Source organism: Notolabrus celidotus, chromosome 13 (genome assembly GCF_009762535.1).
Source record: "Notolabrus celidotus isolate fNotCel1 chromosome 13, fNotCel1.pri, whole genome shotgun sequence".
NCBI lineage: Eukaryota > Metazoa > Chordata > Actinopteri > Labriformes > Labridae > Notolabrus > Notolabrus celidotus.
The window spans coordinates 5,036,457-5,060,863 of record NC_048284.1 but is presented as its reverse complement, the minus strand read 5'-3'; the positions used below and the strand labels follow the sequence as shown (position 1 = coordinate 5,060,863).

General features: G+C 39.8%; 3 protein-coding genes across 3 annotated transcripts in view; 2 read left to right on the top strand and 1 right to left on the bottom strand.

Annotated features, from left to right (window-relative positions):
* ttc13 (tetratricopeptide repeat domain 13) overlaps positions 1 to 7,239 on the top strand; it is a 30,051-nt gene extending 22,812 nt beyond the window's left edge. Inside the window, exons 17-19 of the mRNA XM_034700104.1 lie at positions 255 to 291; positions 3,885 to 3,964; positions 4,045 to 7,239. Coding sequence (XP_034555995.1) covers positions 255 to 291; positions 3,885 to 3,964; positions 4,045 to 4,159 — 232 coding nt within the window. The 3' untranslated portion in view covers positions 4,160 to 7,239. The remainder of the gene's footprint in view (positions 1 to 254; positions 292 to 3,884; positions 3,965 to 4,044) is intronic.
* A 2,353-nt stretch (positions 7,240 to 9,592) lies between these two features.
* selenol (selenoprotein L) overlaps positions 9,593 to 24,407 on the top strand; it is a 20,710-nt gene continuing 5,895 nt past the window's right edge. The window contains exons 1-6 of the mRNA XM_034699926.1: positions 9,593 to 9,770; positions 11,449 to 11,527; positions 11,644 to 11,697; positions 14,595 to 14,640; positions 14,847 to 14,974; positions 24,003 to 24,117. Coding sequence (XP_034555817.1) covers positions 9,665 to 9,770; positions 11,449 to 11,527; positions 11,644 to 11,697; positions 14,595 to 14,640; positions 14,847 to 14,974; positions 24,003 to 24,117 — 528 coding nt within the window. The 5' untranslated portion in view covers positions 9,593 to 9,664. The remainder of the gene's footprint in view (positions 9,771 to 11,448; positions 11,528 to 11,643; positions 11,698 to 14,594; positions 14,641 to 14,846; positions 14,975 to 24,002; positions 24,118 to 24,407) is intronic.
* On the bottom strand, positions 18,896 to 21,099 carry LOC117824441 (trichohyalin-like). Its single transcript, XM_034699924.1, has one exon. The coding sequence runs from the start codon at positions 20,964 to 20,966 to the stop codon at positions 19,026 to 19,028; it is 1,941 nt and encodes a 646-aa protein (XP_034555815.1). The 5' UTR covers positions 20,967 to 21,099; the 3' UTR covers positions 18,896 to 19,025.

Here is a 24,407-nt window from a genome sequence, read left to right as displayed (position 1 = left end):
ACAGGATCAAGTTATAAACTCTAACTTCTGTGTCAGTTCAGAGAGTTAAACCACTCTGCAGTCTGCTGGGACGTCACTTCTTTCGCACGATCTCACGGCTCTCTGTTAAAGTTTCTTACACATCTCGAGAATCAGTGTCTGAGTCAGAGACACTGGATGTTTGTATTTTATGTCTGAATGGGACAAAGTCAATCTTGTCAAAAGACTACAGCGAAGTTCAGTGTGGGATCAGTGACCTGTGTTGTGTCTCAGAGTAAGACGAGTCTGCGTTACATAAGAGCCGGTCATCAGGTCTGTTCATGGATACAGAAACCTTTTTCATTCATTCTGACCTCTTCATGAAGTTTGGATCAAACTCCAGCGTGTGTTGGACCTGCCAAGCAGACGTATTGTTCCTGTAACAGAATCACATCTGACGGGAACAATGCAGAGCAGACATCTGATCAGAGTTTCAGCTGAGATGGACTTCTTGTAGCAGAGAAAAGTGTCCTGACAGATAAATGAAACCTCTGAATGTGATGAAATGAAGGAACATGTTTACCTGGAACCCCTCATCCAGGTCTACTGCCCTTCTCGCCCGCTACGCTCAGCCTCTGAAAAGCGCCTAGTGCTTCCAGCACACAAGGCCTCAAAATCACTAGCTGGACTCTTCTCTTCTGTTGCCCCCAAATGGAGGAATGAATTGGCCAACTCCATTCGATCTGCAGAGTCCCTCTCTACTTTCAAAAGACAGCTAAAGACCCAGCTCTTTAGGAAGCACTATGCACTTAGCTAGACTGTTCTCCACTGTTGTCCCCAGTGGCAGATCATGTCTTCCAGCTACAGTTGACTCACACTGTCCTGCTCTACTCTGGGAATCTGTGTTCAGCTCTTGAGGGACCCAGCACTTGGTACTTTGGTCATTATTGTGGTGATGTTAATTGTTGATGATGATAATGGAAGGTCTTAAATTGGTTGGTTGCTTCATTGCAGATGTTCCTTATTTCGGGAGAAAAAAAACAAAAATAAAAATAAAAACTCCTTACTTATTTTTGTGCATTGCCTTTACACTGCTTGGCAGTACCTGCACCCAAATTGACTTGAAGCACTTTGTTACTCTTACTGATCTTGTTTCCTCTTGTCTAGATCTTTGCTAGTGTTGTTCTTGTTCTCGTATGTACGTCGCTTTGGATAAAAGCGTCTGCTAAATGACATTGTAACATTATAACATTGTAACATGGCAATAACACATTTTAAAACCCTGGACTGCTGCTAGTCAGAAAGAGGGATTTATATTCCCAGCAGCAAACCAAAGAGAGACACATGTCAGGGGAAGCTGTCCTGGTTAAGTGGTTGTGTTCCACACCCTGCCCCCCCTTTGGGTGGGTCTCAGCGTCGGGTTCATCCTCTTGTTCTAGCTTGCCAAAAATGTGTTTTTCAGTTATCATGATGTCTCAGGACGTGGCCTCAGATGAATCTTTGATATTTGTCCCTTAAACCAATGATTGACAACCGAGAGTACTTTTAATCTTTTGACAGCTAAATGTAATGGATAGATAGTTCCAGGGATTAGCTAAGAGCAATGATTGAACTGTCAAAATGATAAGATGATGGGTTAGTAGTTAAGAATGGTAGCTCAAATAAATAATGATAATAATACAGGGTTCCCACGTGTCCTGGAAAACCTGGAAAACCTGACCAGTTTTCCAGTACTGGAAAACACCTGGAAAATGTGAGGCAAAGGTCAAATGTCCTGGAAAATCAAGGATTGTCCTGGAAAATTATTCCAAATATGACCGCCGCACGACCTGACAAGGTTAAACAAAACACATGGTTATGGCTACTCTGGTTATCCAAAAAATGTCAAAATATAAAAAGAGTAGTCCGTGAGGAGGAGGCTTAAGAACTCACTAAACAAATAAAAAGCACTCGCGGAGATTTTGGTTTCAAAAAATACTTGAATTTATTCAGATTAACGAAAAAATATACTCCGGGTTGACTTTCAGAAAAAGAGACGTAATTCAGCTTAATTTCGTGTGGTTGAAAAACTGTCTCACTCCTCACTCTCCTCACTCCTGCACACAAAGGAAAAACACACCTGGAGCCAGGTGGCCTGACTCCCTAATCAAAGGAGTGGGGAGGAGGACAGCCTGGGCAGGAGGAGGGATGTGAGAAACAAAATACAAAATAAACAATAATAATTCAAAATTAGTTAACCCTAGCATTATATAAATGATAGTAATAATAATGTTAATTCAAATAATAAATCGGCTCCAACATCCCGGCCCCTAATTGTTGGCCGCAGCAAAACAATTACTCAAACATTACATTACATTTCAAACGAGCCGTAATAGAACTATCATCCAATTTTAACTCATCATGTTTCAAGTTCAAAGTCCATTAGGTCATTTCATGATGATGTGAAAGTTCATAATCAAGATATAGGATAACTAAAACAGTCCATAGTAGAGGCTAGAAGACAGCCTCTCTCCATTCATCCTTCTGCCTCCATCAGAAGACAGAGCTTATGATGATGTGAAAGTTCATTCACTTTCAGCTGGTTCATTAAAGGTGACATATCATGCAAAATCGACTTTTTAATGGTTCTCTACCTGAAATATGTTTCCCTGGCATGTCTACAAACCCCCCGAGAATGAAAAAAATCCATGTCAGTATGTCGATGTGTGTCTTGGTACACAGCTACAGCTTAAGCTACGACATGTAGCTATGTAGCTATGCTAACTAGCGCTAGCACTTTTCCATGACAAATAAAAATCCACTAGATCTTCAAATCTGCAGACGTGGGGAGTAAAACCGACCTTTGTGTTTATGAAGACAGCCTACAACTAGCATGCCTCCCTCCTAAGCTCCTTGTTAGCACACATTTGTGCAGGGAATGAAAAACAGAGGAGCTGAGTTGTATTTTATACAGTCTATGGGCTGAACAAGCTCCGAGCTCTGACTCCGTGACAGACCGGACATTGTTGTTACGTAACAAAAACACTGAAGTCTGAAACGGCTCGTTTCACACACATTTACAGAAAGGTGGAGAAATCAGAACAGGGGCAGAATGGATTTTTTTCATTCTCGGGGGGTTTGTAGACATGCCAGGGACACATATTTCAGGTAGAGAACCATTAAAAAGTCCATTTTGCATGATATGTCACGTTTAAAAAAAAAAAAAAAGATTCCATTATTTTGGATTTCAGAAAAGTCTTTATTAACAAAGTAAAGCGGACAAATTTTGATAAACAGCTGAAATATTATTTTATTTATTTGAATAAATAATTGAAATAAATCCCAGAGAAAAAAAGTAAATGGTTGAAATGGCTAAAAATATTCAGCAAAAAAATCCAATAATTAAAAGTAAATGATATAAGAATGAAAAACTAGCTTCCCTATAAGCCAGGGGTGTCAGACTCATTTCAGTTCAGGGGCCACGTACAGCTGCAGTTGATCTCAAGTGGGCCAGACCAGGAAAATCATAATAACCTTTGTTTTAGTGCAAAAAACGGATTCATGAAAAATGTGGATCATGAAGTGCTCTAAAAAGCCTATGAATTTCCACCGGATTATGCAAACTGCAAATATTCTTTTTCCTCACTTTGAGAGAAAAAAGTCCAAGAGCGCCGTTCAGGTTAGCCCCATCTATGATGGTATACGACCCCCAGAGGACAAATCTGAAATAGCAGTTACTCTTATTAAGAAAATGAAAAAAACCTCTGGAGGGCCGGTTTTGGCCCACGGGCCATATGTTTGACACCCCTGCTATAAGCTGTACATTTCAGTAACTGAGAAAACCATAAATGTTGCCAATTCTACAGTATACAAAATGTGTGTAACAATAATGTTCCTCACCTGTGTGGTCAAAGTGATCACAGTACTGTCCTCTAACTTTCTTCCAGCTGGTGGATTTTGAAGCCATGACCACGCCCAGTCCGGACAGCTTCAGTAAAACAGCAAAAAGTTGGATGAATCTGAAAAGGTAGGAAGACAAACCATCAATCTGCTGGTGACTCCTGCTTCTGACGAAGACCTTAACCTTACTCTTCTCTTTCTTTACAGTTTGCCGAGTTGGTATCAGAATCTTCCGTCTGTAGCAGAAACCTTCCCGTCTTCAAGAACAATGATAGAGGTTCTCAACACAGACTCGTCTTCACACTGTCCGAAGAAGTCCTAACACGGCGTCTACGCGGGAGAGACGTCTGTCTTATGAAAGTCTTAATAATGGAGCTTCTACACTGGGCTGAACAAAGGGACCGTCTTCTTCTGCAACCCAAACAAAACAGGACAGAGTTCTCTAATAGCGCCTGTAGCTTTAACAACAAATGAGTGAATTCTTGCAAATCAGGAGAGCAGGTGGATAAAATTGAGGTGATAAAAATGCAGTTTGGTAATATTGATTCAAAGACACTTTACTTCTTTAAATTTAGTTTGCAAAAGCTTAACAATGACCTTATTTTGGCGTCAAATCAGCTCCTAAAATCCTGCTCTTTTCTCTGTCATCCTGAAATACTCCCAAACACGTCTCCAATCTTGATGCCCAAAATTGTCCCAAAACTTTAATATTTGGCTTTACAACTAGTGCTTAAACTATTATTAAAAACAAACACCTTTAAATTAGGACTAGGACAGAACAAGAAATGCAACAGTAACTTAAAATGTGCTTGTGTAAACATGTTAGGGCCTGTTTCCACCAGCAGCATTTTTTTGCACTGGCAGCGTCTATTTTCTAAATGCACTCAGCATCGTAAGCACAAAAACACATCGAACATCAGCTGTTTTTTGTCACTGCTTTGAAAAAACTTTGTAACAACAGTTCAATTGAGGAAAACTGCCAATGCAAAAAATGCTGCTAATGGAGACAGGCCCTTAATTTGAACTCTGCAAACGAACTTTGCCATTATTTTAATATATTTTTGAAACATTTGACCTCAGATGTATTTTATTTGCTGCAGATGCAAACTGAAACCTGTGCAACATGTGGTTTAACATTTGGACTATTTCTATATCTGCAGTTAGACCCATTGCTTCCACACTTCCAGCTGTTTGGGGACGATAACAGAGAACTTCAGTGTCAGAGTTTGGGATGCAGAAGTGATTCTGTCAACCTTTTCTTCTTCTCTGCTTTTTAGGGCCTCACACTGAAAACACCCGAAGCACAAAGTCCATGTCATGAGTCATCTCAACTATCCTACATGGTTTTATCATGGTTACATCTAGATTCAGATTACTTTGAAGGGTTAAAGTTTAACACACATTTACACACACAAACACACAGTCCAGCTAATCAGCAGAGAAGAAGTCCTGGGATTTTAAAAGAAACAAAAACCTTTCAGGGCTATTGAATTCCACTTCTTGGGATACTTGAAGCAGTCTCTTTTCTTTCTGTCTTTCCTCAGAGGATGACAAACAGTCTCCTCTCTTATCGGGTATCGAACTCCTGCTTTTCTTTTAACATGACCAATAAAAAGTTGGCTTTAAGGCGGGTTGGCTGCAGAACTGAGACCAGAGAGACAGTCAAGAGATTTTAGAGGATTTCCAGAGACACACTTAGGACTTTATTTTGGGGAGAAAGTTAAATTATAAACTCATAAACTCAAAAGCTCAAACAGGGGAGGCAATGATTATTTGTGTGACTTGTGAAGCAAGGAAAAAAACATTTTCTAAATACAGATTTAGTGAAGATTTTTGATTTTCTGATTGACCGTTTTGAAGACAGAAAACTTTCTTTTTCCCTGTTTTTAGTTGTTTTAAAACTCATTGTAGCCTTTATCTATGATCCACACTTTAATGCAACAAGGAGACATAAAAAATGATAAGATAATCAGATGTCTTTCTTTGTTGTTGATGACAATAATACAAAAAAAATGATCACAAATTACAAAAAGATCAGATAATCAATGCAAATCCATTAATATTCGAAAACGAGGAGTAAAATATTTTTGGGAAAGATAATTTATTAAAAGTATTATATTTAGTATTTCCCTATAGAATTGGTTAAGAGGAATTAGTCCATAAAATTAGATTAAATTCCATAAATTTTCTAATTTTCATACATTCACTACATTTGGTTTTCCTTTTGATTTGTGATGAAAATAATGAAGAAATTTCAGTCTTTTAGGTATGAACTGCATCAGAAGGTGTATTCAGTTAAAAATTTCATTTTAAAATGATTAAATTGGTTCATTACACCCGGTTATTTTAAAATAGTATGTTTAAAAATAAAAACAAAATCAATTTAAGGTACTTTTGTTATATAACAAGTAAAAAGTCAAAGCCAAGTCGTCCTGAATATCCTCTAGTATCTCCGACTGTCTGGATTTATCACAGGTGAGGGAACAAGCACACCACTTACTTTGTTTTCTTTGACATCATTCCTTTTAGCTTGTATTTTCTTAAAGTTTATCATGGATTAAAAAATGCCTGTATGAGCCATCCTTTAAGACATCTCAGACCAAGAAAAGAGCTCACATCCTTCACCTCAAACACAAAGTACTGTTGATTCTGGGACACAAGTAGTGCGGTTACCATGAACAGATATTCACCAAAAGCCTGGTGAGAAAATAAAAAGTACTATGAGGAAATCCTCAGGCAAATTGAATATGTTACCAGCCATATCAGATATTTTTGGATTATCCTTGCTCAGTAGAGATTAAATTTAGCAGTGATGGAAGCTGACCAGTCGTTTGATTATCCTAATCCAGATGATGTTTACATGCAGCCGCCTCATGAAAAAGTGCTGCCTAAGATGCTGGTTTAGGCACAAGGAGCAGAAGCGAACAAGCTCTGAGGGTGAAGGGATCACAAAGTATTCAGTCTTATGAACAATATTCAGCAACATTTATAAAAGGTTAAGGTTCTTTATTCTCAAGAGTCATCCCTGAAAGTCTCATTGAATATCAGGTGTCGTAGTTTTTTATTTACTTGAATCATTTCCACAAAGACAGAACAAAAGGGTTTCTTTAAATGCATATCTCATGTTTTTCTTTTCTTCCTGTGTTGCTGCAGTTTCCTTTCACTTCATGTCTCTTGTTTTCTCTCATATCAATGATTGTGCTGACTGGTTGTAATTTTCTTTATTGCACTGGGTGATCCAGTCATCCAGTCGTCCACTCATTAAGTGCTTTGTTGGGCTGTAGAAGAAGAAGAAGAAAAAGAAATGCACAACCTATCTTAAAGCTTAAAACTTGAAGGAGGGAATGTTTTATTGGATGAGTGAATGTTCATCAGTCAATAAAACTGGTTGACAATTTTAAATGCCTCTGTTGTCGTTTTTGGGGAACCTATGAGTGCCGAGACGAGAAGAAACAAGTGAACGTAAGGTAGGATGCAAACAAAACAGCATGGCCGCCATAGATGTTCACCAAAGTGAAGTTTGAAGATAAGAAAAGGAGATTTAAGGTGAATATTTTTGATTAACTGAATCTAAAAATGTGAAACATCAAAGAAGCTATGAGAAACTTTAATTTAGTGTTGATTATGGCGCCCCCTGTGGATAAAATGGGTACAGCTTTTGAACCAGGTTGTTAAACATGTTTATTTCTGCTGTAAAGATCGTCTTCTTTGAATTAGTGTGTATGTGGTTTCTGGTGTTTCTGCAGCCAGCCTCTACTGGACGCTTGATGAACTGCAGTTTTTAGCACTTCCACATGGGCTTCATATTTTGAGATGAGAGGTTGCAGCTTGTCTATTTTAGGCTTCCATACCAGACACTTTTCAATAGGAGATTAATTTGTTGCATTGATCATCTGTGTTTAAAATGTGCGTTGCTACTGATTACATAGATTTACACCAAACTGCTACAGCCTCTGAAACAATTGAGAATATGTATAATGTGCAATTTTTTGTTGAAGATTTTCTTAAGTAAGAGGATAAGGACCACTGGAAAATAAATGAAGATGTAATGTTTATTTTTAATTCTCAGATTAAAGTCAGAAGTCTCAGAAAGAAGTCAGAAATGTGAGAAAAAAGTCAGAATTTTGACTTTTTTCTAAGAATAAAAGAAATATAAGGCATTTCAAATCCTGCAGAGAATAATCTATATATGTTGAGATGAAAGCATAAATAAAAAACCAACCTTTATTCCCAAAATAAAGGAATAAAAGCTGGCGCAAAATAGGCTATTTTAGGTTTCCATATATTTTATACAGTCTATGCTTCCATACCAGACACTTTTCAATAGGAGATTAATTTATTGCATTGATTATCTGCCTATAAAATATGCGTTGCTACTGATTACATAGATTTACACTAAACTGTTACGTCATCGGAAACAATAAAGAATATATATAATGTGCATTTTTTTGGTGAAGATTTTCCATAGGAAGAGGATTAGGGCCACTGGGGAAAAAAATAAGATGCAATATATTTTTTAATTCTTAGATTAAAGTCAGAAGTCTAAGACAGTCAGAATTTTGACTTTTTTCAAAGAATAAAAGAAATATAAGGCTTTTCTGATCCTGCAGAGAATAATCTATATATGTTGAGATGAAAGCATAAATAATCAACCTTTATTCCCAAAATAAAGGAATAAAAGCTGGCGCAAAATAGGCTATTTTAGGCTTCCATACCAGACACTTTTCAATAGGAGATGAATTTGTTGCATTGATGGTCTGCCTATAAAATATCCATTGCTACTGATTACATAGATTTACACTAAACTGCTATGTCATCTGAAACAATTGAGAATATATATAATGTGCAATTTTTTGGTTAAGATTTTCCATAGGAAGAGGATTAGGGCCACTGGAGAAAAAAATAAGATACAATATATTTTTTAATTCTCAGATTAAAGTCAGAAGTATGGAAGTCTTTGGAAAAAAGTCAGAAATGTGTGAAAAAAGTCAGAAATTGAACTTTTTTCCCAGATTTTTGCCTTTTTTTTTTAGAATAAAAAAAAAAAATCCGCAACCCAGACTTGGATAAGCAGAGGAAGGTGGATGCATGGATAAAAAACATATAAGGCACTTCAGGTCCTGAAGAACATGATCTTAATTTTTTTAGATTAAAGCATAAAAAATGTACATTTAATCCCCAAAATAAGGGAATACAAATTTATTGCTAATCAGGCCATTTTAGGCTTCTGTACCATCCCCTTTTTAATTGGAGATTAATTTATTGCATTGATCGTCTGCCTATAAATATGCGTTGTTGATATTGTTATTAATTTTTTATTTATTTATTCATTCATTCATTCATTTATTTATTTATTCATTCATCGATTTATTTATTTATTGAACATTTAATAATAATACATTTACAAACATTACAGACAAATGTTCAAACAATTACATATACCATAAAAAATAAAAGAGACAATGAGAAGGAAAAGAAATATTGAGTGGGACATACAGTATAACTCATGTTTATATATAAATAAACTTCAGAAGCTAATATGCTGATTCCATAGATTTACACCGAAAAGCTGCGTCATCTGAAAATATTAAGAATACATTTAATTTTGTGTATTTTTTGGTGAAGATGTTCACCTTTAAATGTGTTTTTAAAATATTTCTTACAGGTGTAAATAATAATTGTCCCCACTAGATGTTGCGCACTGAATGAAACCCTTCAGGCTTACATCAGCACATGATGCTGTCACGTGGTCCGGATGTAGGCTGACTGTAGTTCACATGTCAGTGGACTTCACCTCCAGTGAGTGGAGAGAGAGGAACCAGTGATCATGGCTGAAGATGTGCCAGTGTCAGAGGAGACTTTAACTAGTGGTCTGACTTTGTTGATGAACTGGAGCAAAGTCCTCCTGCAGGAAGCCAAGAAGGACTCAGAAGGTAGGACCACTTTAAAACCGGACTGTGTTTAAGAATGTGAGGCTTTTATCGAGTTTTTACTGCAGGGGAAGTAGACACCTGTTAGGGAGTCACGATTATGATGAGTGTTCATGTTTCAGTCTGAATAGAAATTCGGCTTAAATATAAAAACATATAATGCAATGTGTTTCCTTATTGTGTGCCTTTAAAACAATGAAAGTTTGCACCTATACTTCTGCGAGAAATTTGTGGATTACAAAAACAGGAACTCAAGTACAACTTAACTCCAATTCTCAACTGAAATACTAAAAAATAAAAATGGAATAAAACCAATTAAAATGAAATCAATCAATAGAATCAAATTAAATAAATACCAGAAAAATGAAATAATATAAAATAATTTTAAAAAGCAGTTAGACTAACAGTAGAATAAATAAAATAATTAAAAAATAAGAAGTTAGAATAAAAATAGAATAAATTAAATAATTAAAAAAGAACAAGTTAGAATAAAAGAGAGTAAATAATATAATTTAAAAAAAGAAGTTAGAATAGAAATAAAATAAAATAATTAAAAAATAAGTAGTTAGAATAAAAATAGAATAAATTAAATAATTGAAAAAGAACTAGTTAGAATAAAAATTGAATAAATAAAGTAATTAAAAAAGAAAAAGTTAGAATAAAAGAGAGTAAATAAAATTACTAAAAAAGAAGAAGTTAGAATATAATCAAATAAAATAATTAAAAAAGAAGAAGTTAGAATAAAAATAGAGAAAATAAAGTAATTAAAAAATAAGAAGTTAGAATAAAAATAAAATAATTAAAAGAGAAGAAGATAGAATGAAAATAAAATAATCAGAAAAGAAGCTAGAATAAAAATAGAATAAACAAAATAATTAAAAAGAAGAATTAACATAGAACAAACAAAATAATTAAAAAAGAAGAAGCTAGAATAGAAATAAAATGAAATAATTAAAAAAGAAGAAGTAAGAATAAAAAGAAATGTTAAAAAATGATGCTAAAACAATGGTCATAAAAGTAATAATGCAGTCCAGGGCTAAAAGGAATTTACTCCAAGTTAAAAGCCAGATAAAAAAGGTAAGTCTTAAGTTTACTTTAAAAACACCCAGAGAACCTCTGCATCTTTATGTCCAGATGCACAGAGTTCAGAGTTTAGGGGGCATAAAAACAGAGAGCTCTCTGGCTGGCACTTGTGAGGAACACATGAGGAACATTTAAATTAGAATACATGAAAGCCGGATTAAGATACTCACTGAACTACTTCTTTTATTACATATTTATTATGTTTTAAAACCTATGTAGCTTTTACAGGAAGCAAAACTGCATAAAATGTTTATAATTTCATTGAGATTTGTTGTATTAATCCTGCATGAAGTATAAAGCATCAAACCCTGTTCAGATAAATTGGATAACTTCCTGTGTTGCTTGGTGTTAAGATGAACCATGTTTGTGTAAGTTAACACGCACATGTAATGCACACCTCTGCTTATGAATACTTTATTAATCACCAACAACACATGTTCCTTGTGAGTTGTAGATCAGTGAGATCAAATCACTTGGATTAAGAGACCTGCTGGCATGGATGTGGCGTAATTTAATCCGTGTCATGCTCATTGCCAGCACAATGATATTGCACAAATCCAGCTGACCAGTAACTATGGCCCTTTGTTCTCTCACGCAGAATCCCTGGAGGATTTTGTCCCACACAAGATCAGCACTTTGTTTGGCCTGATCACAGCCGGGACTGATTTCTATAAAGGGTAGGGAAAGGTGTTCCCAACAACGTGCAGAGCTGCTTTAGGTTTATTTCAGTTTCAGTTTTTGAACAGCAGATTTGATCTGTGAGTAATATGGGTGCTTTGTTGCTTCTGTGCAGCCTTGGAGTGAAGAAGTGGAGTGAAGCAGAGGCCATATGGACAAAGTCCTATCAGTAAGTATCAGCATATCAAGACAGACAATGATGGCAATAAGAATAATACATAAACACATTTATATATGAGTTTTATTTGACCATTTAGTTCAGGGGTAGATAATCTCCCCCCTAAAAAGCCCCTGCTTGGGAGGTAGTTCTTTTCAAAGGTCCCGGGACTTTCAGAGGGCAGGGCCTGCAATGCTGAACGTGTCTGATTGGTAGATTAACCGCAGTGTTTTTATTCACATGATTTCTCTTTCTTTCATTAGTTTTTATTTGTTCTATCTTTTTTGTATGTGTGTGTACTTTTCAAAAGAAGAAGAAGAAGCTGTGATTCTCTTGATTTAGCAGCTTGTAACAGTAGTCTTCTCTCAGCCCTTTACGACTGCGTCTCTCCCGGTGTTACGGTTATAAAAGTGACCTTGTAAAACTGGAGACCTTCAGCTGAACGTGTCAGTGTTTGTGGAGTTTACACAGCTGTTGAAACACAGAGGGAGTTCCTGGGAATGCAAACTAGTTTAATTTTTATTAAGATTTCAAAATATCCTCATCAGATATTTAATGATCGTCTAAAGACGTTTATGAGGGATGCATCCGGCTGAGAGTCTCCAGTTAACATGGTTGCTGTTTAAACCTAAACACCCACCTGTGTGAATGTTTCTAACTTCTAATCAACACAAGTACAACATACTATCATGTCTGTATTATTCCCATCACAGCCTATAACACCAGGGAATCTCAACAGTCATCTCTGAGGTCCTGAACTACCTGCTCCCTTCAGGCTGTGGCTATGGGCAAAACATCATGAGCACTTAATAGTTCCACAAGTCTCTACAGGTTTTTGATAATTGAGCATCTTTTTTGTCCTCCACAAAAATTCAGATCGGTCTAGATTGTATCTATTATTAATCTTTACGTGAGTGAGTCACAAGTTTGTAAATGACATTGTTAGATAACTTGCACATGGCAAACCTCCTATTCCAATGACAGCACATAAATACAGACACAACAGGTGCTGACATATTGAGCTTGAGCTAAGGCATGATCTGACAGGTAGAAACCTCAAGCAGAACCAGACTCATGTTAGACAGCCATCTGCTGAGACCGAGTTGGGGTTGGAGAGAGGGATAGAGGAGATGAAGAGAGAGAGAGAGAGATGATAGTGATGAGACGAGTAGTAGTAGTAGTAGTACTAGCTGTTGCCACTGGAGTCTGGTAGGTCTGTCGCAGCAGGCAGTCTACGGCAGAGATCCAGAGGAACCTTCGAGACAAGGGAGCTCAGGGACTCCAGAAAGGTCTATGGTTAGGAACTTTAATGGGACAGGGAGAGTTAAAGTCAGAGACAGGCAGACAGAGGAGAGAGGGAAAGACAGGTTCCCAATGTGTCATTCTAAGCCTATAGCAACATAACTCCAAGTCTGATCCAGCTCTAACTATAAGCTTTATCACAAAGGAAAGTTTTAAGCCTACTCTTAAAAGTAGAGAGGGTGTCTGCTAAGGCGTGATCTGACTGGTGGAGCAGCAGGATTGTGGTCACATGCGCTAATCAAAACACACATTTAACTTACCGATAGAACGACAGAGATCCCTGAAGTTGGTACAGTCCACAGCAGGATAGATTCTTTAGTGAAGCAGACACACACGGTTATGCAAAGTTCAATGACTCATGTTGTTACATCTTGTTTTATCGTTACCTTCTCTACTCTGTTAATCTAGCATTTGTCAATAAAGCCACTAATCATGACACACAACTCCTCTTAAAAACATCAACTAATCAAAACTGGACTTGGACTTAAATGTATCCTACATCAATCAATCAATCAGTCTTTATTTAGATAGCAACAAATCCCAACAAACGTTATTTCAAGACTCTTTCCCAACAGAGCCGGTCTAGACCGTACTCTATGTTCTATTATTAACAAAGACCCAACATCAAGACTGGATAAGATCCAGTCCCATCTTACAGACAGGACTCAGTCTGATCTCATCTTAATCCACCATGAGCAGAGCACTTTGCAGCATTTAGCAAGTTACAGTGGCAAGGACAAACTTCCTTTAACAGGCAGAAACCTCCAGCAGGACCAGACTCATGTGCTGAGACCGTGTTAGGGTTGGAAAGAGGGATAGAGGAGATTAAAAGAGAGAGAGAGAGAGAGAGAGAGAGAGAGAGATGATAGTGTTGAGACAGATAGTAGTAGTTGTAGCAGCTGGAGTCTGGAACATCCACAGCAGCAACTGAAGAGGAACCTACGAGACAAGGGAGCTCATGGACTCCAGAAAGGTCTGTGGTTGGAAACTTTAATGGGACTGGAAGAGTTAAAGAAAGTGATAGAAGAGAGAGACGAGAGAGGGAAAGACAGGATCCCCGTGTGGCAGTCTAAGCCTATAGCAGCATAACTAAGAGCTGGTCCAAGCCTTATCCAGCTCTAACTATAAGATTTATCAGAAAGGAAAGTTTGAAGCCTACTCTTAAAAGTAGAGAGGGTGTCTGCCTCCCGGACCCTGACTGGTATATGATTCCAAAGGAGAGGTGCCTGATAACTGAAGGCTCGACCTCCCATACTACTTTTAGAGACTTTAGGTATGAAAAGCAGACCTGCATGATACTAAATGTCCCAGATTATCTTGTTGTGTGTACCTCGCTTTACCTTTGACAGGAAGAAACCTCCAGCAAGACCAGACTTCTGCCTCAACAGTGTTGAATTTTAGTTTTCTAGTTTGTCCCGTTAGTTACAATGGAGGAGGCGGGCTTTGTCAGTCACCAGGGGGAGCTCTTCATGTTTTGGTTTCACTTTCAGGGAACAGTTGTGCCGTCCATCCTCTTATATGGTGTTTATCCAGACCTAACAAGGATTCTACTCTGGTCTACAGCTGTGTTCTTTCTTTGTCACAACTTTGTTTTTTGTTTTTTTCAGTCATGCAGCAGTGAGAGAGCAGGTGGAGGAGCTTCTGCAGCTGGAGGTCTGTACCTGTGAAGTGTTGGCTTTAATAATTTCTATTAAGTGTAAGATTTGTGAGGATTTGTGACCCGGTTCGGTTTTTGCCAATACGTTAACCAGTTCTAAATATCTTTATCGCTTTGTTTGTTTTATGTATTTATTCTTGTATTAAGTTTGCCCCCTCTTATAAGCGGTCTTACTTGTTTCTCTTCACGCATGTGTGTGCAGACTGAGTGGGACTCGTTCCTGGAGGGTGTGGACAGAGACCTGCAGACGTCAGACAGACAGCTCTCTGGAGGACAGACGGCAGACAGACTCCGCCCTGACACTGAGCTAATTGATGCACGGAGCGACAAGTGAGTTCACACTAGGGGTGGGAATTGATAAGATGTTATCAATGTCAATGCCATTGTTGATTCTGCTTATCAATCCAATTCCTTATCAATTCTCCAAACAAGTATTTTTGGGAGGGGGAAAAAGTAGTTCTACACCGTCTATTTTTTCCAAAATTATGTGAAAAAACTTTGAATTTGGAGAGGAAAAACGCTCTTCCACCGGGGGTCATCGCGGAGGTATTTTACCCACTCTCAGTGCCTCATTTTCGGCTGAGTGAGTCCGGACGTGGCCCCTCAAGCCTGGAGGAAAATACTTTGAATTTGGAGAGGAAAAATGCTCTTCCACCGGGGGTCATCGCGGAGGTATTTTACCCACTCTCAGTGCCTCATTTTCGGCTGAGTGAGTCCGGACGTGGCCCCTCAAGCCTGGAGGAAAAGACTTTGAATTTGGAGAGGAAAAACGCTCTTCCACCGGGGGTCATCGCGGAGGTATTTTACCCTCTCTCAGTGCCTCATTTTCGGATGAGTGAGTCCGGACGTGGCCCCTCAAGCCTGGAGGAAAAGACTTTGAATTTGGAGAGGAAAAACGCTCTTCCTCCGGGGGTCATCGCGGAGGTATTTTACCCACTCTCAGTGCCTCATTTTCGGCTGAGTGAGTCCGGACGTGGCCCCTCAAGCCTGGAGGAAAAGACTTTGAATTTGGAGAGGAAAAACGCTCTTCCACCGGGGGTCATCGCGGAGGTATTTTACCCACTCTCAGTACCTCCTGTTTCCTCCCATGTCGAGGCTTCGAAGCGTGTGCCGAGTAATCCATGAAGATTTCTGTGAAGCGCATATCGAGGCTTGTGTTGATGTAGTATGTGGTGATGTTCGAAGCCTCGCAAGCCGCCTGTACCACGTGACTGATTCAGGAACCGGTTCGCAGGTTTGGTGCGCAATTCGAAATACAAGGGGCAGCGCACAGTCACAAACTTCTCCCCAATTTGTTTCCAGTTTCCATTTTGACCCGGCCATTGTATCAAAAAGACAGACACCATATTAAGAAGTTCATTATTTATGTGTTGGCATCACAAACATCATTCACTTATTCAATTCAAAGCTTCACACACCAAAGGGATGGTGTCATCATAATCACTGCGCATGAAGCTTCGGCCCATGAGTGAACCAATTGGAAGGAAAGCCTCAATGCTTCAAGAAGCTTCATCTCGCCATCACTAGTCCTGACTCCGAAAGGGGAAGGGTAGGCAGGGGTTCGCCCCCCCCTTCTCCACTTCGACCCAAAGTGAACCCCAAGCTTCGACAAATGCTTCAGCTTATTTGAGGTATTTGCACCTTTACATGAGATGACAGCGTTGCACTGATTGCACACGACATTGTTCTCATCTCTTTTACTAAAATGGAGCCACGCTTTAGACCAGTTCTTCCTCTCCATGTTTCCTCGTGGTTGAAGGAGTTCTGCCGCGTAGCAGTGTGTGACGTAATGCAACGTGACGTCGTGCTTTGATCATTAAGAAGAATCGATAACATTTGAGGTGTACAATTACAATGGAATCGATCAATTAGAACCAGTTCTAAGTCGGATCCGGTTTTTCGATACCCACCCCTGGTTCACACTGTGACCTTGAATGTTTGACCTTTTCTGTGTGTGGCAGGTGTTTAAGAGCAGTCAACACAAACCAGTGAACACATCATCTTTGTTGTGTTTCAGTCAGAGCCGGCCCTCACCATTTCAGTGCCCTAGGCAAGATTTAAGCTGGTACCCCTTGTATTGCAGTCAGCTTCACCGCCAATCAAAATATTCATAAACTTCAAGATTAAGTCAAGTCAAGTCAACTTTATTTATATAGCACATTTAAAACAACCAGTGTTGGCCAAAGTGCTTTCCAAGGTAAAAAGTAAAAATTACATGAAGACAACAATAAACAACAACATAACAGGATATTAATGTCCTCTTCACGAGTAGAAGGCCAAAGAGAAGAGATGGGTCTTCAACAAAGATTTAAAACATTCAACAGTTGGGGCCGATCTTAATTGGAGTGGCAAGCCATTCCAGAGCTTGGGGGCCGCTGCTGCAAAGGCTCGGTCTCCCCGGGTTTTAAGGCGACTTTTAGGCACATCCAGGAGCAGCTGGTTTGTTGACCTCAGTGCTCGGGTTGGGTTGTGAGCATGGAGAAGATCAGCCAAGTAGGATGGTGCCAATCCATTTAGGGCCTTGTATGTTAAAAGTGCAACTTTAAAATCAATCCTGTGACGGACTGGGAGCCAGTGGAGAGCACGCAGCACAGGTGTGATGTGCTCCCTCTTTTTCCTGCCAGTCAGGAGGCGAGCTGCCGCATTCTGTACAAGCTGCAGGCGCTGAATAGACGCCATGTCTAAGCCGACATACAAAGAATTACAATAATCAAGCCTAGCCGTAATAAAGGCATGTACAACTCTCTCTAGATCCTTAGGAGGGAGATATGCCTTCACCTTCGCTATGAGTCTCAGATGGAAGAAGCTGGACTGAACCACAGAAGAGATTTGTTTCCTAAATTTGAAGGCTCTGTCAAAATGAACTCCAAGGCTCTTTACAGAGGAGTAAACATTTGCTGCGAGCGGGCCGAGAGTGCTCCCATCGAACTGTTGGGGCTGTCCAAATACAATGACCTCAGTCTTTTCCTCGTTAAGGTGCAGAAAATTTAGGCTCAGCCATAACTTTACATCTTTCAAACAGTTGAATAAGGACTGCAGGGATCCATTCCTCTTTAAGCTGAACGGCATATAAATTTGCACATCATCAGCATAACAATGAAATGAGACGCCATATTTCTGGAAAATAGATCCCAGGGGCGGCATATACAATGAGAACAGGATAGGGCCCAAAACAGACCCCTGAGGAACACCACAAGGAAGAGGGGCTGTCCCAGAGGAAAAATCTCCCAAATGGACAGAGAAACTTCTGTCTGTCAGGTAGGATTGAAACCAACTGAGTGCTAAACCCTTAATTCCACAACTATCAAGATTTATGTTTGATATGTTTTCTTATTATTATTATTTCAAAATTAGAATAACTCTGAACAATCAACAATGCAATGTTAATAACAATAATACTTACACTGGATACATAAAAATAGAATACATGAACAACTCGGTACAGAAAAATAAAGACCTATAAATACAATCCTTTTCAAAGACTGCAGACAATACATATTAGAGGACTCTGCCTTCAAGCCATAAAAACCTGCATGACATCTAAACTCATCAAACTCAACAGTGAAAAGACAGAGCTCATGGTTGTGGCCCCCAAGCCACTGCTCAGGAAACTGTAACCACCCTTTAAAAAAAACAACTTTTCTTTCTTTCTTTCTTTTATCAATGGAGCTGTTTTCTGATAGATTCTCCAATAAAATGCATTCACTTAAATCAAGTAAAGGGTTTGTCTTAAATCAAGATTACCCGTCTTCTACAAATAAGATCTCAGCTTGAAAAATGTATAAATTGTAAAATAAACCTTGTTTCTTCTAAATTACAACTCAAAACGAGATCATTTTAAGATTGTTTGACTTAACAAGACATTTAAGATGTCTTAAAACAAGTCCCTCTATCTTGCTCAAATGTTACTTGTTATCTTATAAGTATCTTATAATTTATCTGAATAAGTAGTGGTAGGCTAATAAAACCAAAACACTTATTTTTAACATTGTTAAGTAACACCATGAAAATGATATTAGATGGAATATTAGGCAATAAAGTGATAGATAAAAACCTTCTTTTTTTTAAAAATATATTGTCTTCAAATTTTCAGCAACGCAGCCCCGAGACCAGAACTGTGACTGAGTGAGGATGAAAAGCATGTTGGAGAAATTAGAGCAGAGAAACAGTAAACAGTAGATACATAGCAACACTAAGTCAGACATGCAGGAATCCAACCTTATAGAAATAACTTTCATTCTAAGAATTTAATCAAGTTTTTTTTTTTTTATTGACATTTTTTTTTATTGACATTTTTTAGATTTGTTGCATGTGGGAAGAAACCGGAGTGCCCGGAGTAAACCCACACAGAACTGTGACCTGCCTAATGGCCTGTTACGGCCTAGGCATGTTGGGGGGGGACTGGGGGAACAGAAGTGCTGGGGTTTCCTTCCTGGTCTTCCCTCAGCCTTCTCAGATGTTTATATTGGCGGGAACTGTGAGGCGTCATGGCCTTTTTAAACCTCCTCCACAAAGAGCCGTTCTCCTTCTCAATGAGTCTCTTCGGTTCATCTAGCCTTTCAATCTGCAGCTGGTTCTTTGAAGAAGCATCAACATCTTGGGGCTCTTGAATCATGTTGGTGTTGTTTCTTATCTCCTCCTGCAGGGCCTTCACCCCCTGCTCCAGAGAAAGTTTCTCCACTTCCAGATCTTGTACCCGCTGCCTAAGTTGCTCCTGTTCTCTCTGGAGGGTGTCAGCCCTCAGGCTTTCAGCCTGCAGCTGGTTCTTGAAGGACTCAACAATATCATGGAGCTCCTGAATCTTTGTGCTATCCTCTAATGCTCTGCTTGAGACCTCTTCTTGAAGTTCTTTCACCTCCTCCCGAAGAGCCAGACCGACCTTCACCTGATCTTGTAGCTGGAGGTTCAGACTGGAGCACTTATTGGTCTGTTCTACCAGCTTCATATTCATGTTCATCATGTGCTCTTCGGTGTAGGTCACCCTCCTCAAGTCTATGAGCTCCTGGTCCTTTCTCATCAAACTCTCGGCCATTTCGTCAAGTTTCACTTTGGCCTTGTCCAGTCTTGTCCGGAGGACGCGAGTCACCACCATCTTCTTCTGCAGCTGGGTGTCCTGAGCTGCAATCAGGTCCACGAGCTCTTGAATCTTGTTATTTACTAATCGTAGGGCCTTCACCTCCTGCTCCAGGGAAAGTTTCTCCACCTCCAGATTCTGAACCTTCTTCAGGTCTTGGCTGGCTTTTTCTTGTACCTCCCGCCTAAATTCCTCCTTTTCTTTCTGGAGAGTGTCAGCCCTCAGGCTTTCAGCCTGCAGCTGGTTCTTTAAGGACTCAACAAGATCATGGAGCTCCTGAATCTTTGTGCTATCCTCTAATGCTCTGCTTGAGACCTCTTCTTGAAGTTCTTTCACCTCCTCCCGAAGAGCCAGACCGACCTTCACCTGATCTTGTAGCTGGAGGTTCAGACCGGAGCACTTATTGGTCTGTTCTACCAGCTTCATATTCATGTTCATCATGTGCTCTTCGGTGTAGGTCACCCTCCTCAAGTCTATGAGCTCCTGGTCCTTTCTCATCAAACTCTCGGCCATTTCGTCAAGTTTCACTTTGGCCTTGTCCAGTCTTGTCCGGAGGACGCGAGTCACCACCATCTTCTTCTGCAGCTGGGTGTCCTGAGCTGCAATCAGGTCCACGAGCTCTTGAATCATGTTATTTTCTATTCGTAGGGCCTTCACCTCCTGCTCCAGGGACAGTTTCTCCACCTCCAGATTCTGAACCTTCTTCAGGTCTTGGCTGGCTTTTTCTTGTACCTCCCGCCTAAATTCCTCCTGTTCTTTCTGAAGGGTGTCAGCCCTCAGTCTTTCAGCCTGCAGCTCATTCTTCAGGCTCTCCATCTTCACTTGGGTGTTGGTCTCCCTCCTCAAGTCTACTAGCTCCTTCTCCTGTCTCATCAACCCCTCGGCCATTTCACCACGCTTCTGTGTGGCCTCGTCCAGGCATGTCTGGAGTTTGTGAGACAACACAATTACTTTACTATTTTGCAGCTTGATGTCCTGAGATGCACAGGAGGAATCCAGGGAAAGTTTCTGCATCTCCAGAATCTTCAGGATTTGGCTGGCTTTGTCTTCTACCTCCCGCCTATATTCCTCCTTTTCTTTCTGGAGGGTGTCAGCTCTCAACCTTTCAGCCTGCAGCTGGTTGTCTTTATTTTCAACAAGCTCTTGGAGCTCTTTAATCTTGTTCACCATCTCCTCAGCCTCCATCTCCTTCTCCATCATATCAGCCCAGCTCAGGGACTCAAGTTCTGAGTACCATTGGTTTGCCATTGCTAATCTGAGGGTAAGCTAGTGTCTTGAATGTACACAAGTTTAAAGTGACGAGCCTTGCTGACCGCTTGTCTCAGGTTGGATCTGTGAACTGAAGAGGGTTTGAGGCTTGGTTTACCAATGTACAGTCTATTTCGACTCTGACATCACACATTCAATCTGCCATTGATGTTGCTATGACTAGTTTCTTTGTGACATCACGCACTCACTGTTGCTAAGCGCCGTTCAAGTGGCTGCTTGTTGCCGTAGCTCTCTCTTCTGACTCAGCATTTCAACATATTGTTCTTCTACTTTTCTTCCGTACATTTTTGGGCTTTTTTTGTCACAGTCTTCAAACTTTGTCCGATTTTCACCGTTCAACTTTTAAACTATGAAGCTCCTCAAGCTCATGAGGGTTATTACTTTTCACATTTCCACACCTTATACTTTTTGAATTGTTCAACTTTATTTAAACTTTTTTTTAAAGGTGACATATCATGCAAAATCAACTTTTTAATGGTTCTCTACCTGAAATATGTGTCCCTGGCATGTCTACAAACCCCCTGAAAATGAAAAGAATCCATTCTGCCCCTGTTCTGATTTCTCCACCTTTCTGTAAATGTGTGTGAAACGAGCCGTTTCAGTTTTCAGTGTTTTTCATACGTCACAACCAGGGCTCTAAATTAACTTTTTTGATCACCAGCCAATGTTGCTGGTAAGTTTATGAAGTTACCAGCCAACCAGAATTTCCACTAGCCAATTTTTTTTCCATATAAAAAGTCAGATTATTAGAGCCACTGAATTAATTTGATAATTTTACTAACTAAAGCTTTAAAGCTGGGGTTGGTAATCAGATTTAGATACACTTTTTGTCATACTGGTTAAAATGATCTTTATGTCTTGATGGTAATCAATACATGATGTGTTCCTAAAAAAGAGTGAAAAAAAACTGCTATCCACAGCCAGAGGGTTGAAGTAACGCGGGTCTGTGAGCAGCCGTGTATATTCAGCCAACATGTTAACATTAGATCAACGTGCTGGACAGCTGAGGCCACACCCACTTCCTGAGGGGGCGTGGTCAGAGAGCTCAGTCTTATTTAAAGGCACAGACGCAGAAAACAGCCTGTTCGGAGCAGGGCTGAAAAAGAGGGGTTTACAGGCAGACCAAAATCTGATTTCAAAGTGATTTTTTGAGCAATAAACTTTAAAGACATGTTTTGGGGACCTCTTAGACCAATATATTTGATGAAAAAGAGCATAATATGTCACCTTTAAAGGGGACATATCATGCTTTTTTCATCAATATATATTGGTCTAAGAGGTCCCAAAAACATGTATTTAAAGTTTATGCTCAAAAAAACACTTTGAAATCAGATTTTGGTCTGCCTGAAAAGTCCTTTTCTTCATTCCTCATCAGAACACTCTGTTTTCCCTCTGACCACGCCCCCTCCGGAAGTGGATGTGCCTCGGCTCTCCAGCACGTTGATCTAATGTTTACATGTTGGCTGAATATACACGGCTGCTCAGAGATCGCGTTACTTCAACCCTCTGAATCTGATCCTGACGGAGAGGCGCCTGTAGCAGGACCTTTCTGAAGGATTGGTCATAGATTTAGTGTTTCTTGTTGTTTTATTTATCAGTATGTAGACGTGTGTCTTGGTACACAGCTACGAGCATGTAGCTATGTGGCTATGCTAACTAGCGCTAGCACTTATCCATGATAAATCATCCACTAGATCTTCAAATCTGCAGACGTGGGGAGTAAACCCGACCTCTGCCAGAAAGGCAGCGGGACCTTTTATGAAGGATTGGTCACAGATTTAGTGTTTCTTGTTGTTTTATTTGTCAGTATGTCGACGTGTGTCTTGGTACACAGCTACAGCTACAGCTACAGCTATGAACATATAGCTATGTGGCTATGCTAATTAGCGCTAGCACTTATCCATGACAAATAAAAATCATCCACTATATCTTCAAATCTGCAGACGTGGGGAGTCAAACCGACCTTTGCGTTTATTAAGAAAGCCTACAACTAGCATGCCTCCCTCCTAAGCTCCTTGTTGGCACATATTTGTGCAGGTAATGAAAAACGGGGGAGGGATTCAGTATTATTTTATACAGTCTATGGGCTGAACAAGCTCCGAGCTCTGACTCCGTGACAGACCGGATATTGTTGTTACGTAACAAAAACACGGAAGTCTGAAACGGCTCGTTTCACACACATTTACAGAAAGGTGTAGAAATCAAAACAGGGGCAGAATGGATTTTTTTCATTCTTGGGGGGTTTGTAGACATGCCAGGGACACATATTTCAGGTAAAGAACCATTAAAAAGTCAATTTTGCATGATATGTCACCTTTAACATTGAAACAGATGTGCGGAATCTTCAAATCCACCTCAACTTCTTCAACTTCTACAGCTTATAGCTTCAGCATACTTTCACTCATAGACTCCATTCACACTTTAAACTGTTCACAAGACTTTCAGCTCTTGTGTAGACCAGAGAAAGTGGCTTTGTGGCTTTTAAGGCACCCCCACTTTTCATCCTTAAGGCTGATTTATACTTCTGCGTCAAATTGATGGTGTAGCCTACGCCGGGGGTCCGCTTAGAAGAAGAAGAAGAAGAACGTACTTTATTGAATTCCCAGGGGGAAATTAAATTTTTTCACTCGTGTTATTTTTCAGTCATGCTACACGCACAGTTTTTTGGGGGGGTATATACATACAATGCACACACGTGCAGTGGACATGCACTTAGGGAGAGATGTCAGAGTGAGGATGCTGCCATCAACCAGCGCACTTCAAGCAGTTGGGGGTTCGGTGCCTTGCTCAAGGGCACCTCTGCGGTGCCCAGGCAAGTGAACCAGCCACCAGTCCACTTGCCAAACTTCGTCCAAGCTGGGACTCGAACCGGGGACCCTCCGGTTCCCAAGTCAAGTCCCTATGGACTGAGCTACTGCCCTCGTTTCAATCCTCCAGTCAGGGATGACATTTCTTCCTGATGTCAAAATCAACTTTTGTTATCTGTTGGTCTCTCTCTGTTTTGTGTGTTCACAGGAGTACCACTCTGGGTCAGTACCTGGGTCAGGGTCAGAAGCTGCTGCTGGTTCTCATCAGACATTTTGGATGACTGCCGTGACGAGACCACATGGCCGAGCTGGAGGCTAGTCAGGTTTGTTTCCCCTCGATCCAGCAGTTATTACTTATTCATGCAGAAACACAACCTTGACTGTCAGCACATTCATCTGCAACAGTACTTTTTGTTTTTCATAAGCAACATTTTGCAGACAAAACATGAGCAAACAAAGAAAAACAAGTAACCAATTTGAGAACACGGGCATCCTTTTAAAGACCTGCACCTAAAATGTTCCAAAGTTTCATATTCACATATCCCTTGTAGCGTGAAGTTGTCCCTGAGGGGCTCTCAGGACGCAGGATGTTGAAAGAAGGATACTGTGATAG